Here is a 21,214-nt window from a genome sequence, read left to right on the forward strand (position 1 = left end):
CTTTTAGAATAATTTTTAAAAGAGTGTACCAATTCTCTTGGCATAATTGTGCTTAAATTTACTACTAACTTCATTAATAAGTAGTCCAGGTGGGTATTTAGGGCTAGAATTGGATCTAAGTTAATATGTGCTTGATAAGGGCCTAACATCACAGAACTAAGCCCGGCAGCTTTGCTTAAGAATCTCTTTTCATCTTTTCTTTAGACTTCATTCTGCATCACTCATATGACCAATGTGCCATATAAAAGAAGCACTTTGCCAGTAGACTGGACATGTGCTTGATTGTGTTTGTTTGGTGACTATTTGATCAGAGTTGTGGCTCTGCTATGAGTGCAGACCTGGGGCTTTGTTTTAAGCTATTTCCTCTTGCTCTTCATATCTTCTTTTTCCGCAAGCCCATATAAAACATGAATTCAACTCTCCTCTCGACAGAACAGACATTGCCTTATTATACCATTTATTCTCTATTACATGCCAAACAGTGCCCTTTTTGTCTGGAACAAGTAGCTGAGGAGCTCTTCTCGAGCCAGTCTACACCTGCTGCTCTCTTCTTGACTCTGCACTCTTTCAAAGTGCTTGACTCAATATGGTTATTTATTTTCACCGGGCAGCCATATTTCAAGTATTTCAAATAACAGTCCCTGAATAGACCAAAAAAAATTATGTTTTGGGGAATCAGAAAAAATACACATTCATACATATACTCTTATTTGGACTTGTACAGAAGCACAATTTTCTGTATTATGTGGATGAAATTGTGCATCACAACACTCTACACCATTCACAAATGCTGAGCTTACAGTAAAACACCAAAATAAAAGGTCCCATGACAGCTGAACAAGACAAACGATTCTATTTTAATAGAGCTCACTGCTACATAAAAGAGTTCAAAATGTATATGAAATAGATTTGGGCTCTGTTTTATTTGTGATTGAAAAGATTATTTTCAAACAGGATATTTTACACTTGCCCGGATGGGCTACTAGTTCAGATTTTCACATATTTTTGACTAGCTCCAGCTCCAAAAAAAAATAAATAAATAAACATATTTGAACTAAAACAGGCCTTTAGTTAACAGTAATACCTGAAAATATATTCTATTCTATTCTTGTCTTATTTTATACTATAGGCCAGCAGCAGTCTTTATTCTTCTGTTTTTCTCGTCACATACCAGTTCTGCAATGCAACGCATAGTCCTTTTTAAACCTTCCAAGCATCCAAATTATTTTAAAGAAGGCTCAAGCTCATTTTCATCCAACACTCACAGCAGCATGCTGGCATGGTGCAGGATTCTCATGAAAGATTCTTGTGCATTCTCTCTATAAAATAAATACTAATCAGTAGTGAAGTCTTTGTTTTCATGTAAAGGAGGAGCACTTGTTAGTCTTGGATACGAGCCTCATGAGCAAAACATCCAGCGCCCGACAAAACTTCAAGACTGCAGTAAATACCCAGCAGAGACTGCAACGTCTTATAAAAGTACTTTGTTGCGCTATTACAGGATCAAAACCACTGTGTTTTCATTAGATCTTTTGGAGACACACACACATACTTTGCCACATAATCTATCAATAAATATCCTTACATGACCTAAATGCAAGGTAAACTGCATTAAGAATGTGAATATTATTAAATGGTTATTAATGTTTCTAATGTCTCTTATGCTCACCAAATCTGCATTTATTTGATTAAAAAATACAGGAAAAGTAGTAATACTGTGAAATATTTTTTACAATTGACCTTTCGCAAAGACCCGCCCATATCTCCAATAACGGTACAACAATAATTACTGTTTTTGCATTATTGTTTAGGGTTGGGGTAGGTGTTAATAAAACAAAATTTAATTAGTTTCTGGAAGTAGCTGTCGGACAAGATGGCGAATTCAGCGTAACGATTGGTCAGATTGCCTGTCAATCAAGCTCTTTGCGAATGGTCAATTTTAAAAGAACCATTTTCTATTTTAATATATTTAAAAATGTAATTTATTCCTGTGATGGCAAAGCTGAATTTTCAGCAGTCATTAGTCTAGTCTTCAGTGTCACATGATCCTTCAGAAATCATTCTAATATGCTGATTTGCAGCTCCAGAAACATTTCCTATTTTTATTTTAAATGTTGAAAACAGCTGTGCTACTTGACATTTTTGTGTAAATCGTAATAATATAATCTTGATGAATAGACATTTATTTCTATAAAACTTCACATATTTCAAATATAAAAGTCTTTACTCTCACTTTTGATTAATGTATTGCATTCTTGCCGAATAAAAGTTTTAATTTCTTAAAAATAAATAAACTTACAGACCTCAAACTTTTGAACATTGTATAAATATTGTTTTACCTTATTGTCGCTTAGACCTGTCACTTGGTCCACAAATTCCTCCTGGATCATGAAAGCAGCCAGGTTGGCAGTGTAACTGGCCAGGAAGATGACAGCGAAGAAGGCCCAGATGGACACTATGAATTTACTGGTGGTGCCTTTGGGGTTTTGCACAGGCACAGAGTTGTTAAATACCAGGCCCCACAACAGCCAGACTGCTTTGCCCATGGTGAAGGATGGTCCGTGGGGGTCTACGGAAGATGCGTTTTCATTAACATCCTTCATTCGTGCCAAAGCTTTTCTCAGTTCTTTAATTTCAGAAATAACATAATCTCCCCTCTTCACGGTCATTAGAGCACTTGGACAGAATAAAGCCAAAGTACAGCGCCCTGCTGCTCAGCTGTTAATCTTCATATTCTTGAACAGTTCATGGGCCTTTTGTTTTCATATAAGCGAAACTGCATGTAAGAGTTCGCCATGGAACATTACGATAAATACACAGAAGTAAACCTAAAACGGTTCCTTTGTAAGGTGGGTGTACAAATAGACAGCTGATTTATCTTTAGATTGCCTCCCTTTTGAACAGCTAAGCTTTAAATGAGTCGTCTAACAAAAGAAGAAATGCTTTTTAGTGCCACGTAACAAAGGCACTCCAAATGAGGCTACATGAATTAAATCTGATCCACTTGAATCAAATGAAAATGAATTGAACTTTATTGAACTAACTCTGAGCCCGAAACCACTCAGCACCGAAATTAAGTATAAATTAAGCCTTTATACTTTGCAAAAGAACAAGGGGTTTGTGGTGCAGATGTGAGACGCTCTATCAGAGCAGGGCAAGGATTTACGAGTGTGCCTCAAACTGAAAAACCGACTGCATTGCAGGGGATATGGAGGAGGAACCGTGGAGGGAGGGAGTAGTGGAGAGTGCTAGTTACATACCTTTGCCCTGAGCGAGGTTCCTGTTGAAGCCCAGGGGGCTGATGTACTCAAACATGAAGACAGCCATTGCAGTCACCAGCAGCAGCATCACAAACATCATCACCCACACAGACGCACTGAAGGGCTCTGCGGCGAAGGAGGAGTGAGAGACAGGTAGATCGGGGAAAAAAATCACAGTCAGCGACTATCATCCAAGCATTCTGCTTGATATGTGACAATAGACAAGCTGAAGAGATTAAAGAGCTTTACTGTGGGAAGCAAATGCGAAACTGGCAAGTGTCCATTGGGGAAGTTTCGCAGACCCTGTAATTATTGGCCTTATGCTAATTAAATAATGGCTTGCTAATCTATTGCCATCAAGCATAAAGGAGCACTCAGGGTGCTATGAATCTAAAAGCAGCCCACTTCAGCAGATTTGTGGGCGACTTTATCGGCCTGTCGGATCTGGGGTTTGATTGGTGGGAAGACTTCAATATTTTGACAGGTGGAAATAAGACGATCGTCAACAAAATGGCTGCTGTTCCCTGCAGATAGTTACCTAAAAACGCTGATGGGGAGACGGTTCCGTTGCTACGGGATACCATCACACTAATCCCCGTTTCCACGAAGGGGACGGAGAAATCGATGACCTCTGAGCGCTCCTCATTGATTGTCAGGGAGCCCACGGCCATGACTGCTTTTTTGGTCAGCACCTGTGGAAGGAGACAAGACGACATGGTGGTTTAGTCAAAAAGCTGCAAAGTTTATATACAGAACACCTAGGATATTTCGATTCATTTTTTCAGCCAAATGAAACTTGAGTTCCAGCATTTCGCTCTGTCTGGATCCAAATTGAACAAATATCGAGCTCCTTTCCCCAATTTCACATTTGATTGCTATCAGGCTTTGACTGCTATAAAATTACTTCCAGTGGAGAGCGTGAGAGAGAGAGGGACAACAAAATTTTATTCAATCTAACCTTTGTTTAGCTCTGTAAATGGAAAAGCAGCGTTCGATAACAAATCGCATCGGCAGATTTGGCTATTGAAATCTTCTCACCTCTCCCACCATGCCGTTCCAAACATTGTTGATCTTCTTGCCGTGCTTCCCATTGGTCACTAGATAAAGGTCGTAGGTGAACTTCACATTCCGAGCGATTTTCTTCAGGATGTCGATGCAGAAGCCTTTGCAACACTTTTTAATGTACGTTCCTCCTCCCTCGGTGGTGTTGCTGATGGATAGAGCACATTAATCACAGTTCAACTTAAAGCAGAATATCTGAATCATGATGTCAGGCCCACTTCACGCTTAGCTAGCTGACTGATGCATTTTCTATATTAATCAAATCCTGAAAAAACATTATCACAATTTCCACAAAAATATTAAGCAGTAAAACTGTTTTTAACATTTACAATAATGCTACTTGAGCACCAAATCAGAATTATATTAGAATATTAGAATGATAAGAATGCATATTAGAATGATTTCTGAAGGATCGTGTGACACTGAAGAGTAATGATGCTGAAACTTCAGCATTGTCATCACAGGAATAAATTCCATTTTAATGTATATTCAAATAGAAAAAATTACTTTAAATTGTAATAAAATTTCACAATATTACTATTTTTACTGCTTTGTAATCAAATAAAAGCAGCCTTGGTGAGCATAAGAGACTTCTTTCACAAACTATTAAAAATCACACCGACCTCAACATTTGAATGGTAATGTAGATGGATGAAATAAATGTTAATTACCACAAACAATTATCAGCAAACTAAAATTTACAAAGTGGCCTTTTCTTTTTAAACAATGTGCTCTCTCTGAATCATAATGTATGAATTTGACAAATTTTTATTTATATTTTGTGAAGAGTCGGCTGCCTCCCCCCTTATTATCATCACCACTCCGTCCCGTTTTCGCCGCCCTTCACCAGGCTCCCGACGGGAGTGGGTGTGTGAGAGAGGAGGGGCGCTGAAACAGCCAGGGCTGGCGGCGTGTGATGAGGCGCACCTGATGTGAATAGAGCCTCATCACTGCCGCTGTTTAAATGCCGAGCGTGCCTCTCCTCGGGAGACCGGTCTCTTCCCCGTCCATGCACGCTGTCCTCGCGGGTCCAGGAAGGGAGCATCGAGAAGGGAGACTGCCGCACCCGTTACGGCTGACGGGCCAGGATGCCGGGCCGTTTAATCCCCCAGAAGCTCCGGGGGCCAAGAAGTAGGACGAAGCCGCTCGAGAGAAGCCGCCGCCACTCGCTCCCGGACCCGAGAGGGGAGCGTGTGCGGCCACCGGACTCCGCCCCTTCCCTGGACCCTTCCTTTCTGAACACTGCCCTCCTTCACGTACCCCGCAGCACGACAAGGACACCAGATCCCCCTGTTTATTTTGGACACTTTTTACCCCTTTTTGGACACTATTTTGATTATTATTGTTTAATAAAAACCTCTCCGAGGCCTGACGCCACGCCCACTGTGTCTGTCGTATGCTCCTCCCACCACAATTTATTGTCGCAATTTAAATGTTTGGGAAATGAATCTGAGCACCTGTTTTTTAATTTCATGACTACATATATCACACATTATGTCAGAGTGTTACTTCATGTTTATAAATCATAAACATTGGTTTAAAAAGCACATATTGACATTATATATACTGTATTATATATTATATTTTTACATTTTAATCTCACCACAAACATGAAATTACAAACAAATGACTGTTGTTATCTTTGTAACCCTCCTTTAGTGCAGTTATATATACTGCATGTGTGAACTTCACGTGAGTTTCCACTGCATGTACACAATAAGCAATCTCTGTGTGAACAGAGCAGGATTAAGCACTCAGAAGAGGACTCACAATTGTATTTAGCTGCAGTGTGTCTAAAGCATATTTTGGACAGCAGCCTGCTTGCGCAGACCATTCGCTAGCTGGGATTACAGTACAGTAGGTATAGTGTGCTGAAGCTTGAACGATAAAGTCTTTCGCTGCCGGCAGTGGAGAAATTTCTTAATTACAATGAATAGTAGGGCTTTCCCTTGAGAGCCTCTCAGGGAGCCATCAAGGGAGTGCCAAACCTCTGGTGAAAATTGCAGTCGGCTGGAGATTACTGATGCCCCGTAAAGACCACCACCAATCTGTGCCGACTTAATTGCAGAGGGGTTCCTGTTTTCCTGAGTGAGGAGGAAGACAATTCTATTTACAGGGCAATCAAGATGATTGTTTCATTTGGACTGGGGGAGAAGGTCCTGTTTCTAGACGCAGTCAGGAGGGGTCAACTGGAGTAGAACCTGCATTACTACAGCTTACAGTACATCTAGTGTTCATACACTCATTCAGTTATTATTTATTTCTTAACTGAATTCATCCTAGGGCACTACCTCAAAAACAAAGCCCTGTTTACACTTGATGTTAAAATCTGGGTAATCCAATCCCAAGTGGTTAGTCAGATATATTGATGTTTATACATGGCAAATACTAGGTCACTTGAAAAAAATCAATAATCAAATTTACCAATTTATTTCATTATAATTTAATTAACTATCAATTTTATTAACTTAAGAGTAAAAATGTAAATAAACAAATAACTTTGTTACATTTATTTTATTCTTTATTATTACATTTCTTAAACAGGATTTAGATGAAAAGTTTTAAATATCCCCAATTATAAGTCGCTTTGGATAAAAGTGTCTGCCAAATGACTAAATGTAAATGTAAATATGCCTATTAATTTGCCAGTTTATTTGACTATATTTGATTCATTCAACTTAATGAATACATTTATGTTACACTACATTTACATTTTTTTAATTTAAAGGGTTCATCCAATGCAAAAATTTACTTTTCAAGTTGTTTGAACATAAATGTGTGTTGGAAGTGTGTGTACACATCCATCCTATAATTATACAAATCCACCCAGTTTTTTTTTTTAAATCCCTATTTTAAAATCCCCTTTCTCAAATCAGGCTGTTCTGAGACTCCTGTCAGAATGATGTAGTTCTGCGCAGGCCGCTCCCACAAGAGTTGATTGACAAGGCCGTCTTACCTTAAGCCTGGCTCACACTGTGCGATTTTGGCCACGATTTGTTCGTCTGAGACAAATTTAGAAAATCCTAAAATCCTAAAAGATTCCTATAATCCTAGGCTAAAATCGGTTGTCTAGATCGCTGGTTTGACATGTTCACCGACAGCCGATTAATGGCCGTTGCGATCAATTTTTTCCTCCGATTAAATTCTGGCAGTGTCAGAAGATTTCAGACACTTTCCTGCAGTGTGACATCTCCTACGACGACCGTCAAACCAAGAAACAATAGTAGCACTGAACTTGATGACGCAATTAACGCGACAGCTTCAAACCATTCATTATTTGTAAAAAACAATATAAGTACAAAGTAAAGTTTACTTAAAGTTTATTTATTAAGGAGCAGGATGTTTAAACTCGAATAACAAAATTACCTCAAGTTCGCTCTGTAGAACTGGAAGTCCATAAAGCCCTCTTTTGACCAGCCATGACTTGCTCCACACACGTCGTCTTTTTCGTTGTTTTTTTTAACATCAAGGCATGTAATTAATAAAACTAACGCTACACGTTGCTGTTGTTTGCTAGCTACCATTATAGTGAGAGAACGCGGGTCACGTATTGATGACGTAAAACTCCGGACAAGTCTTCTTGAGTACGTCCGTTTTTGAAAAAAAAAAAAAGTACGTCCGTTTTTGTCGCGTCTTGACTGTCGTACAGTCTGACATTAAGACAACTGAGATCCTACAGTCTGACATGGGGATCATGTTCGTACAGTGTGACAAGCAACAATCGCAAAAGACTATGAAAAATCGGCTTTAGACCCGCCCTGAGTGAGCTGAGTGAACTGAGTGAGCTGTAAACAGTCCGACTGCCATTGTGTGGACTCCGGTGCAGGGGAAGACAAGATGTCTCCGATTAAGCGATTGAGGTGTTTTGTTGTTGGATGTAATAATGAATTTACTCCTGACATCTGATCCACTGAAGATGCAGAGGATTAACGTTACTTTCGTTTTGAAGTGAATGCGCCAATCCCCGATCTGCCTAAATGCATCTATGTTTGTGCGAATCATTCATGATCCAGCCTCACCTACAGAAGAGGTGAGTATAAGGTTTTTTTTTTTTTTATGAATCTTTGCAAATCACCTTTCCTAATAATGTGCTAGTTAGCCAGTTTCGTATGGAATTATTTTTGTGTCTTTATTATTCAAACTAAAATTCTGTATTTGAGAGCAAAACTAATTATTTTGTAATTAAAAAATAAAAGTTTGCAAAAAAAGTCTTCTTAAGGTTCAAAATTAAAGTAATTGAAAACTAAATAATTTGCAGTGCGTGTAAATCTTTAAAAAAATATATATTTTCTTTGTGCACTTCAAAAACTTTTCATCACTAATCCACAAATGTTGCTCTCTTTCCTGCCTTCTTTTTTTGCGGGTCTAAAACTTTTGTTTGCGAGTTGAAAAGTTTTGCTTGCGAGTGAAGCTGTGTGTCAGTGGGCGGTCTCTACGCACCAGGATGAAAGGCCCTTTTCTATTGGCCACTCTCGATTGACGTGACAGGTTGACCACGCCCACTACGCTTTCCTGCCACTGACGCCAGTCTGACAGAAGAGCGAGCTTCTAATTCAAGATTCAAGATTCAAGATTTTTATTTGTCACATACACAATTATACAGAGTATAACCAGCAGTGAAATGTAGGTCAGGTCTGCTCCAAGAACAGTGCAATTATATAGAATACAAATATTAAGAAAAAAATAAAGCAGCAATGGCCAGCAACCGCTACTTTACTGGGTAAGTTAACTAATTTAACATCTTAAATTCAGTGACTAGTGAACAGAATTATTCTCTCTTCTCATGCTCCCCCACCTAAATACATAACGTTAGCTAAGCCTGTCTCTAGTTGGTGATACCACTGAATAGATTTGATTAGACAACAGTACCTTAGCTACAAGTTTCTATAGTCTTTGGTTAGCTAGCTGTTTTGTGTGTGTGTGTGTGTGTGTGTGTGTGTAGTTTAATTAACATAAGGTTAGGCACTTACATAAAATACATACACGCGATTGTACCGTATTTTTCCTTTCTGAAGTTGGCAGACACACACACACACACACACACACACACAAAACAGCCATGAGAAGAGAGAATAGTTCAGTTCACTAGTCACTGAATTTAAGATGTTAAATTAGTTAACTTACCCAGTAAAGGAGCGGTTGCTGGCCATTGCTGCTTTTTTGTGTCATAACATCACTTGACTCCATGTTAACATCATATCAATAAGCTATTCATAATTTTTTCTACCTCATATGCTGCCATTTAAATACCCTGTACAACTTTTTTACACATTCCTGTTATAGTACTATTTATGTCAACAACATACTGACCTGCACATTTATATTTATATTTTTTTATATTTATATTTTATTTCGTTTTGCTCTCAAATACAGAATTTTAGTTTGAATAATAAAGACACAAAAATAATTCCATAGTTTTGTGGCTAAAGTAAACAGTACTGCTCGTCACCCCACAGAAGAGAGGGGTCAGCAGAGCTCATTAGCATTTAAAGCAACATGGACTAAAAAAACGGCTTGCTGAAAACAGGGCTGATTTTGGCAAAGAAGGGTAAAGAAGGTGTTTTTACACTACCATTGAGAAATTTTAACCAAAGTATGTTATAGACTTTTCATTAAGACCCTAAAGAATCATATCAACTTGGCATCCGATGACCCCTTTAAATATTTTTTTTTATAAATAAATCACTTTACTTATGTTAAATGAATGAAAAGAAAAACATTTGGCAAAAGGACAAACAAATGCAATGTAGCTGCTGCATTTAAAAATGATTTATTCTTTACATATTAATTATTTTACATGTCTTTTTTTGCCAAATAAACAAGTGATTTATTTATTCAGATTTCTGCAGTTTTTTCATTCGCAGACATCCTTACACTGAGTCAGAAATGTGCAAAACTTTTGGTTTTGTCCAAGACAGTTTACAGAACACTTATTGCAGGGACAGTCCCACTGGAGTAGCCTGGGGTTAAGTGCTTTGCTCAAGGGCAAAACGGCAGTGGTTAATGGACTGTCCCTTGTTGGATTTAAACCTACAACCTTTTGGTTAACAGCTCAGATCCTTAACTACAAGTCTGCACAACATGCACTCTGGGGGAGGCATGTTCTGGACATAATTATGAGCGACTGGGGTGAAGAACACTCTCCAATTAGCTGACAGTTGTACGAAGTAGCTAAATTTGTAGAGAAAAGTGTACTTTAGTAAAGAAAAAAATGACAGGGTTGCAGACAGGAGAGAGCTGCATTAGTAATCATGCCACCATCTGTGAGTGGAGCATCTCTACTGCAGAGTTCAGACAGACAACACTTAAACTAGCAAAGCCACCTGGGAGCCTCATTTAACTTTTAGATTGAAGCTAATTAAGGCTCGGCTCTCTGTGTTCTTTAAACAGATCAACACTAAGAAAAAAACACTTATGAGTATACTTTGTCTCCACAGATTGCTCCCATGCCTGCCAATTCCTTCTTTTCACTGTGCTTCTCACTTCTCATTTTTGCTATCACTGTGTATTTGGTGTAGTCCCTATGTAGCCCCCAATGTAGACTGCATGCAATGACTATAAATATTTGGTTCAGAGACCTCAAAATAATGCAATTGCCTCCATTATGTCTGACCAGAGAAAGTGAAAGTCATTACTAAAAACCAAAACAAAACAGAAAACAATCTATGAAAAATTACTTTGCTTATCAAACTTTTTATTAAAATATTTTATTAAAATAAAAAAAGTATTGCAGCTCAAAAATGTGCATTGCTTAAGACTTCATTACTAGAGAAGCAAAAGTTTGAAAAACAAAATAAAATATTCTGTTAATCAAAATTATCATTACAATAAACATTACTACACCTTTAAGAAGTGAATTTTCACTTAAAATCATTTGCCTGATTGTCCTAGCTGCTCTGTAACCAGTACCTGAACAAAATAAATGAGTCTACAATGAAGATAGTGCAGTCTACAAAAGACTCAAAAGCTGAGCTATGAAATTTGTGTTCCCTGTTATCGTGTTAGGAAAAAAAAAAAGCTTATTGTAAATCCAGCCTAGCACTGATCGCATAAAAGCAGAGGAGTGTTTTTGGCAGCAAGAAGTGGCTGCATGCCTTCTGACTGCAGAAATGAACAAACTTTCCTGTCTCCACAATGAGAGAGACACACATTCCGACTGCCTAGGCAAAATCCAGTTTAAAATCAATCTCTTCCCCTCTGCGCTGGCTATGACGCACACGATGAATTCCCACGGCCCCAGCAGAGGCTCTATTCAAACTCTCACAAGGCAGAATCCATATTATTACAGAGTCTTCCTCACATTTCGATACCCAGTGGCAATAAGAAGGGCTCCCTTATGTCACCAGACCACTTCCTCACTACCTTTACTACACCAATTACATTCTTATGAAGACACACTGTCCACCATGTTTCTTTCTTCTAGTTATTTTAGAGATTTTTTCAATATGAGGCAAGATAATGTGATCACTTGCCAAGACAACCCAATGTGTGAAAATCTAGGAGTTAAATCTAAGAGGTAAAAATTGCAGGTGATAGTCTGAGCTGATAGATATCTGAATTCTGACATTTGCTTTTAAATATCCCAGTGGCTCAGAGTGATCTTGAATTGTTTGTATCTGTTTGTGTTTGTGTGTGTGTGTGTGTCCTGGTGACTGAAGCATGTCTCCTCTGTGTCTGTGGCTTGTCAACCTGGCACTGCATCAGTTTCTGCATCTACAGACCTCAGCGGCAGCTGAAGTAGAGGGTAAAACGACAGCTGAGGATACCAGATGAGCTGCCGTTCCCACATCATCATACTGTATTTATCTCTGACAAAGATCAGTCAGAGTGTTAGACTGTCTGTCTGTCAGACTGGGCCAAAAGGGTGAATCTTCATATAAATATAGTTCACATTTTTGTTCTTTATTTCATTTCAGACCTGCTGACTTTCTTCTTTCATTAAACAAAAAAGGAGAAATTTTGAAGATCTACTTATTTTGAGGTCACATTTTTCTATGCAATTATAATAAATGGGCACTGGGAGCTTTCAAGGGCCAAAAAGGATACAAAACTAACATAAATACATAAAAGCATCACAAGAAACAGTCAATATGAGTCTTCTAAAGTCTACCGAGACTGGACATCGCTACTTCTCTTGTGAACTTCATTACTTAATTTGACTAAGATTACATGATATATCATGTATCTCACTTCATTGCTTTTTATCTTATTTGTCACTTTTTAGACATTCTTCATAAATTCACCTTTTGTGAAAGTCATATAGGTTTGGAGAAAGCATGAGGGTGAGTAAATAGTGGCAAGTTTGGGGTCAGTAAGATTTTCTAGTGTTTCTGAAAGAGGCATCTTATGCTCACCAAGGCTGCATTTATTTGATTAAAAAACTTTTATTTGACATTTATTTGATTAATAATAAAAAAAAAATGATTATTTTTGTGGAAACGGTGACACATTTTATTTCAGAATTCTTTGATGGAATAGAAAGCTCAAAAGAATAACATTTCTGTCATGACAATTCTCGGAGGGATTGGCATAGTAATGTACATGACAATGTTAATGTATTTGGTCTTAGCGGAATAGATCTGCTACGCTGGTGCTGCTGCGACAGCAAGTACGGAGACTTGCTACTGCCAATACATCCACAACATGCTGCTGTGAGCATGTAAGAAATACTGATGCTGCAAATAAAACATACATGAAATAACCCCCATATAGCATACATGAATCATATACATGTACATCATATAAATATACAGGTGGAGCTGGGGAAGGTGGAGGGTTTCTGAAGCACGCTGCGAACTGCTACAGCAAGCATATATATTTGAATGCTGAGCAGAGAGCTCATTGGCTACCGATACAGGAGAGAACCAGTCAGCTGTGCCATGTGATAATGATGTCATTAGGTCAGATTGAGTTAGACCTATCGGACTGCGCCATCTAGAGTTTCATGCCAGAACTTTGTATTTATATAAAATAGAATCTTTTGTAACAATTCAAAAGTTTTTATGGCCACTTTTGATCAATTTAGTGTATCCTTGCTGAATAAAATTAAAATGGCCTCCAAATATCTGAATCGTAGAGTAGAATGAACTAACCTTCAGCAATGCTCTTCAGCAAAAAAATACTGTATATATCAGCGACAGATGAGCTTTCAAATAAGTAAGAAATCTTCTATTGCTTTTACCATAAACATTTTCCGTGCTCTATAAGCAAACTAAAGCTTTTAGGAATGTAAATTTGAAGGCTGTTTATCAAACCACAAGGAGATAATAACAACTCTCTGATTGTGTTTATGCTATGTTGAATTAGGGCAGAAGTTCCCGTTGGTGTTTCTGATGCACTAAGGTAATGTCTAATTCTGTTTATTGTGATTATGGCTGAGTAGTTAAGTTGACTGAGTAATTTTGCTGTTAAAACAAAGCAGATGAGGAACCAATAAAGTGAGGCTGAGGGAGAGACACAGAGGAAGAGAGGCAGGTCTATCTCAGGGAGGACTGGACTATATATCCTGCCAGTGTCTTTGCATGCCTCAGTTATTCCTGCCTCCTCCTCTTCCTCCAAACGGGCACAATGGATGCTTGAGTGGGAATTGTGCCGTTGGAGGAACACAACAGAGAGCTCTGGCCTGTTTGCAAGTGGACATGTGTGGCATCCATGTATTCCCTTGTGTGTTTGTGTGTGTGTGCTCAGTTCTTTGATGAGACTAATCTTCATGCATACAGAGCAGGATATAGTGATCCTATGAGATTGTTTATTCTTCGCCCTATTTAGCAGTGTAAAAAATCCAATAAAAGTTTCTTTACAAGGGCAGTTTTCCCTTTCTGTGTTAATCATGGCTCACAGATAACATCAACTTTATGTCAATTGTTTATGTGAATTCAAGCATGTACACTACTGTTTAAAAGTTTGGAGTCAGTACTCTTTAAAGAAAGATAATAATAATAATAATAGTTTTATTCAGAATTTATTTGATCAAAAGTGGCAGTAAAGACATGTATTCGCTAACACTGATCTCCAATCAGCATATTAGAATGATTTCTGAAGGATCATGTGATACTGAAGACTGACTGCTGATAATTCAGCTTTGCCATCACAAGAATAAATGAACAATATTTCACAATACGACTGTTTTTTACTGTAATTTTATAAAAGGCATTTTGAATTTTAGAAAATGTATTCAATTAAAAAAAAAATGTTTTGGGTTTCCATTGAACATTAAGCACATAAAACTTAAAAAAACACAAGTTGACAGTAACACTACAGTATTGATTGATGTATGTAGTCATGTAATCAACAACCTTCAACATATCTCTTTATGAGTACTCTTACATCACTCTGCACACCTCTTAGGGGTCAGAATGTCAAACATCTATCAGTTTGAGAGTGATTCTTTCAGTAGATGAGTGAGTGATCGAGAAGGTAAGCATAGGAGGAGAGATTGAGAAAAACAAGCCTTACTCTTTGATGTGTTTGCGGCAGGGCACAGAGTTTCTCATGCAGGTGCCTGTGAGGCGCTCCACGTTCTCCACAATGACAAAAGGCTTCTCCTCTAGAGTTACAATGGTCAGGTGATTGTCGTCTGTCTCTGCATCACCAAAAGAGTTGAAGCGAGGCCACACAGGATATTTCAAAGTCAAACTCTGGTTCTCCCATTTGCCCATCTGGAAATGAATTGAAAAGAGGAGTGTCACATTCTTGCTCAATAGCTTACTGGCATTATTCTTTTAATTTCAATATTGCCAATATATCAATGCATGCAATAACAACAGTTACAGAAAGAAAAGAAAAAAAACACACACACACACACAGAAAAATAAGTTCTTCAATTTATTTCACAAATTTATAAGAGGTGTGCCTCGGTCTCAACCTCACCAGTGTCACAGTAAGCACAGATTTGTTTTTCCTTTGGATGCCATGTTTGTCTGTGTCTGTCTTCTATGGCTAGACTGTGATCACTAAGTCTGTGTTTGCTGAAGATCCATCTCTGTTTTGTATCATTTGCTCCGTCTCACTCTCTCAGTCACAGAGGGCAAGGTGTGAGGATAAAGCAATGCTTGAGAGCAAATCATATCAGATCAACAGAGGCTAGGCAAACACATCCATCAAATAGTCCCACATAACACAATCCCGGTGTCTGAATATGCAAAAAATACACAAAAATAAATGTGACATGAAAAAGATAAAAGAAACCATTCAAATAAATTAGACATTGTGTTGCATTAAAAATAAAATGTAAAATGTAAAAAGTTTAAAGGTTAAAATAAATAAATATAAATTATTAAAGACAGTGACAGGACAAAGATAATAAAATAAGTTACAATTTAAAATGTACAGTAAAAAATAGATAGATAGATAAATAAATAAAACTAATCAAACAGTGCCAAATAACAGTGCCCTGTGTCTGACTATGTATTAATACACAAAAATTATAAAAGTGAGGAAAAAGGTCAAGTTAAATAAAGATATCTGTAAATCTTAAAATAGTAGGCTAAAGTATGCTTAAAAAACTAATTAAATAAAATGTAATAAATAAACAAATAATAAAACAAAAATAAAGTATTTTAATCAAATAGTGCCACATACAGTCCTTGTGTCTGATTATGCATAAGTCATAAAAATAAAGACAGTGAGAATAAAAAGATGAAACAAAATAAAGATGCCGTTAAAACTATGCCTTTTATTAAAATGTGACCAAAAATAAATAAATAAATAAAATATAAAACAAAATTAAAATGCAATAATCAAATACTGCCCCACATACTTGTGTACATAGTTTGAAATTAATCAAGTCAAATTAATATGATGTTTGAATACTTAATTAAACAATAGGCCAGCAATTCTCAGATGATATATCCGGAACAGTGCCATTCTGATGAACAAGAGAAAAAACCCTAAGAAAAAGATGTTCAGCCATGACAGTCATGACCAAACTTTCCTAAGTGTGCTAAGTCAGTGCACTGGATAGTGATGAGCAGTGATCCAGGGGACCGGGGTATCTCACTAGCTGCAGTGGTGCTAACCAGTGTCACAGGAAATTTGGGTTAATGCTGTTAATCCTATCAGCATGATTTAGGAGGAAGCCGTAATCGCGTTCCTCCTACCCCTGATGAACCGGAGACATCTCCGACACCGCCAGAGTTTTCTTTATCAGCAGCACAGCTGCCGATTCATCCGCAACCTTACTAGAGTCAAAGCGCCTTTCTTTTTGAGTTTCTCCCCTCCAACGTTCTCCAACGCTTCTTGTTCTACTGTGTGAAAAAATTAATTTCATTAATCTGTCTCATTTGGTTTGATGGCAAATTTCTTTTGTCAAGCACTGTGGGTAAAAATGGCTCACCAAGCTTATCTGTCTCAGCTGAAGACAAAAGTAACTACTTGCCGTTTCTGTCAACTCCAGGCTTACCATGCTAAAATAATGATTTATAAATTTGATGTTTTCAGAGTACTTCCTTTATTGAAAATAAAAGGACACGATTCCTCTTGTACTGTCAGTCGTTTACAGAGATGGCGTGCAAACATTTTAGTTACGCTGGAGTAAAGCCGTGCTATATTTGGGCACAATTCCCACCTTGCGATGCTTATGCATGTCTAGCAGGACACATATGTTTCCGTACGTGCTGATGATGGAGCGATAGGCCACAAGCAGTTGAATAATTCAGTGTGTTTTGGAAGGGTGGGCTGACGTCAGCTCGCCAGTGAAAACAGAGTGCAAATGCTAAGAACTGCATAGAGTTGAAAGCACCAAGCCATTAATACTTAACAGGACTCAGAAATTGCTAAACCTAGCTCTGGTCCCTTTTTCTCTCTTATCTAACTTTCTCTCCATTGTCTCATGTGTAGCGTGCAAACATCTCTCTCTCTTGCTTTCATTCTGCTCACTTTTGGCCTCTGGCTCAGCTCTCTCTCTCTCTCTGTTTTTCATCTGTTATTTGGAAATGTTTGAGCATCTGTTTTTGAAACTTTGTTGTCCTTGAAACTTCACAGTATACATTCACTGCAAATGCACACACGTACTTACATTGTAAATATACACAGACATGGAATGTCTTTCAGACTAAATATAAACAGTGTGACATGAACAAGAGTGCTGTTATTTCGTGCAATAATATTCAGACCAAGAACCCGATTGGGAGAGTTATATTGCTTTTACTCAACAAAAAATTAAACAAGATGGAATTATTAAAGGGATAGTTTACCCAAAAAACTAAAATTCTGTCATTGATTACCCTCATGTCGTTCCAAACATGTAAAACTGTCGTTCATCTTCAGAACACAAATTAAGATGTTTTTGATGAGATCCAAAAGCTTTCTGACCCTTTCTGTCAGTTGTCTCGCTTCACTTCACAAAACCATTCACAAACCCATTACCAGATGCACAATATGGAATCTCAATCTTCAGAAGAAAAAAATATTATGTAATCTGTCTACTTTTTGGTTTGGATTCAGCGGTGAATTATGTACATACCGTACTTTGTGAAAACCGTACCATTTCGAATATCTTTGCTCATGAAAAAAGTTATAAATGCAAAGGGTTTTAAAAACCAAAACATAAATAATCAATGCACGAGGCATTAAAATCCAACTGTGAAACCTTGTGAAATAATCTGTTTTGTGTAAAAGTTCTTTGCTTTTATGAACAAAGTGAAAGAGAGTGAATATTCTAACAACCATCCATAAACCAAGAAGACACTTAAACAGCAAGAGACTTGTAAAGCTGAGAGAAAAAGACAAAAGAAATTGGATAAACTAAATTGATGAAGAAAGGCACTTGTGCTCCAGACACTAAGTAATGATGGTGTTTGAGCCACTCAAAATCTAATCAAACAACACAGGCAATGTAGCGCCTGTGATGAAAACAGCCCCATCCTGTCACTATGCAAAGCAAGCCGGCTGTGCCTATGCATTTCAATGACCTCATTAGATAAATATAATTAAAAGGGAGCTTTGTGAAGCAATGGAGCAGAGAATCCAAATTAAGATGCTTCATTTCGTCCTCATTGTATTACTGCTCTTAATAGTGAAGAAGTAAGTTTGTTTTCTTATTTCATTTGACTTCAGTTGTGTTTATCATGAAAATGAAATGGGGTTATGGTGGATACAGACACAAACTAACCAAGGGGGCCTCTGACCATTTGATCTGAAGGGCCCAAATGGTTGCAGATATTGTGAAGACAGTTTATTATAATAAGTATTTATTAAGTGTTTAAATTCATTGGAGATCAAAAAGGAGAAACTGAGAAACTCCTAGGAAAATAGAAAAATGTATTAAAAAGTTGAGTGAGACTAACAGTGCTGTACTGACAGTAAACACATTGCTGTTGACAGATAATCTAGATGAAACGTGAGCAAGATACTAAACCAGCGCTATAGGCAATGTCAATATTGAAGTCGGGAAAGATGCTAAAGTGCATCTTCTGAGAATGCAGTGCCGTTCTTTCGCCAAGCAGTAGATTGATATATTGAACTTTGTTTCACTTACTGTCAGGCAGGGTACGGCACACTGTTTCTTGTTCTTGCTGCTGTCAGATATCAGAGCATCTGACAGCTAATGAACAACTGCCATATCACCAAATGAATCCAAAAAATTCTGTTCACTCAAACAGACATGGTTATTTATGATAATGTGCTGGTCTTGCTGATAAGATGGTCCCTGACAGTGTTTATAGTTCCACCCACTATGAACACCTGCAGGAACACACAGGAAATATTAAGTATGTGAGGAGACAGAGCTTCATAAATGTCTCTTTTTTTTAAAGACAATTAAATGTATAAAAATATTTTATAAATGTATTTATCTTATTGTAATATATATATATACAAATATATATATAAAGAGAAGGCTTTAAGAGAAGACTATATATATATATCTATATAGAAATTTTCTTTGAATAAATAATTACTTTGTGACCATTAAATAATTATATTCTACATACTATGAATGTGTACAATAATTGTTTTTAATATAGTTTATTTTTTAGTATTTTTACCCTATTTCACAAAAAGCAAAAAAAATAAATTAAATAAAATAACTAAAACAAAACGTTATTGACAGTGACTTTGCAGTGTATGTATTGATCTGCACCACTGACCCACAGTGCATGCAACACATATGGAACGATTTGAACATGGGTAAAAGATCTGTCCTCAACTGGATTCCACACTGCATCCCATAACCTTCACTGGGAACTATTTATTAGGTGCTGGATGACTAGAAAAGTTATTAGCACTTTACCACAGGGATAGGAAATTAGCATTTTAATTGTTTGCACGCTGTTCATTTCCATGGTCACGGTGCAAATAGATTTTGTGCTTGTAGATCTCAACCTGCTTCTATTCCAATCAACGTCTCTCCCCTTCAGGAGGGATTACATGAGTGTCGCACAATATCGGAGGTCTCTGGCTTCACCTTCAGGCCCCGGGAGGATGAGGAAAGGCTTGCGACAAGCCTTCGTAGATGCTCTGCCCTCAAAAGCGACAGAGAGGAACTGAATTGAATGAGAACGCCTTCGCCAGATGAAAACAGTATAATGCCCATCCTGGAGGCTTGCTTGCAGAGAGCTATTAAGATAAAATGTTCCATGTCTAATTCGGTTGAGGAGGTATAATTAATGACTCCTGTGCAGAGGGGAGGGGCACTAAGCGCTAACCAAATAGCTAGCTAGAAAGCGGCTGACACTCAGCAACGCGTCTGCCGCTGCCCACTCAAAATTCCACACTGGTAGAGCTGCGGCTTGCTGCAGAGTATTGACCTTGGATACTTCACTCTATATATTTCTACAAGCATCATTTATTACCAGGGCCAAAAGACGCTTAAGTGAATTATGATGTGGGTATAGAGTACTGATGTGGGAGTCGTACCCTGAGGGCTGATTAATTGTTCATATCAATGCTGCAGAATAGCGAAGCACCTGACAAAAATGAAATTCTGTTCATTGACACGGTCTTGGTAGAGCGATGGACAAAGATGCCCATGAGAACATACTGCTCAAACTTTCTTAAAGGAACAGTATACCTAAAAATTAAAACATACTCTCATACCAAGCCATTTTTGTCTTTACCTGAACACAAAAGAAGACATTTTTGAAAAACATGCTATTCATTATTTTCAGAAAACAAAAAAGTATTCTGAATCCATATATTATATTATACAAAGCTATTATATATTATCTATATATATAGCTTTGGGTGAGAAGTGATTTTTTCCCCCTTGACATAAAGAAGGGGTTACATTAAATTTACATTCAAAAACTATATTAAGCCCCTCTCAGTTTCACTGTGGAGATCTTTAATTGTTGAGCTTGTGACCCTGGAAAAACAGAGGCACTGAGTTGAGAGAAGGATTCATATCTTTGTGCGGAAATGGAGAAAACCTCTGGAGCTTCTGGGTATTAAATGCAATTTGGACTCAGATTGACAGTAATGGACTGAGAGGGCAAGGGTGTTGTTTCATGTGATTTGGATCCATATATTTTAAATTTGTGTGTTTTTTTATCATAATAATTTAGCAGAAACTCTTGCATGGACTGTTTATCTCTCTCTCTCGCTCGCTCTTAAAAATAAAATAAAAATATGAGGTTATATTTAGAATACATAATTATTTTATATTAATAAATTAATAAAATTATATAAATTAGAAATTAGAATGATACATATCTACAATTTAGAAATAAAATACAATATTTAATTAAAATGTATAAATATTTATTATTTTTTTTAAAAGTGTTACTTAAACCATTTTAAATAAAATAAATACTGAAGCAGAAAAGTCAATAATTATTTAAATCAATCAATAACTTATACACATTCATAATACTAATAGAATATAATAAATGGTCTTTTGTGATGCTTTTATGGTACATTTGTGTTCATTTTGAAGCTTAAAAGCCTAAGTTCCC

The 21,214-nt window shown here is 37.3% G+C and overlaps 1 protein-coding gene across 1 annotated transcript in view; it reads right to left on the reverse strand.

Annotated features, from left to right (window-relative positions):
• Positions 1-21,214, reverse strand: part of LOC306868661 (glutamate receptor ionotropic, NMDA 2A-like) — a gene marked incomplete at both ends in the record, with an annotated part of 138,297 nt that overhangs the window by 11,964 nt on the left and 105,119 nt on the right. The window contains 5 exons of the mRNA XM_079414944.1: positions 2,340-2,569; positions 3,261-3,386; positions 3,799-3,952; positions 4,299-4,470; positions 14,778-14,980. Of these exons, the coding sequence (XP_079271070.1) occupies positions 2,340-2,569; positions 3,261-3,386; positions 3,799-3,952; positions 4,299-4,470; positions 14,778-14,980 (885 nt within the window). The remainder of the gene's footprint in view (positions 1-2,339; positions 2,570-3,260; positions 3,387-3,798; positions 3,953-4,298; positions 4,471-14,777; positions 14,981-21,214) is intronic.

This window comes from Barbus barbus, assembly GCF_936440315.1.
Source record: "Barbus barbus genome assembly, chromosome: 4".
Taxonomy (NCBI): Eukaryota; Metazoa; Chordata; class Actinopteri; order Cypriniformes; family Cyprinidae; genus Barbus; species Barbus barbus.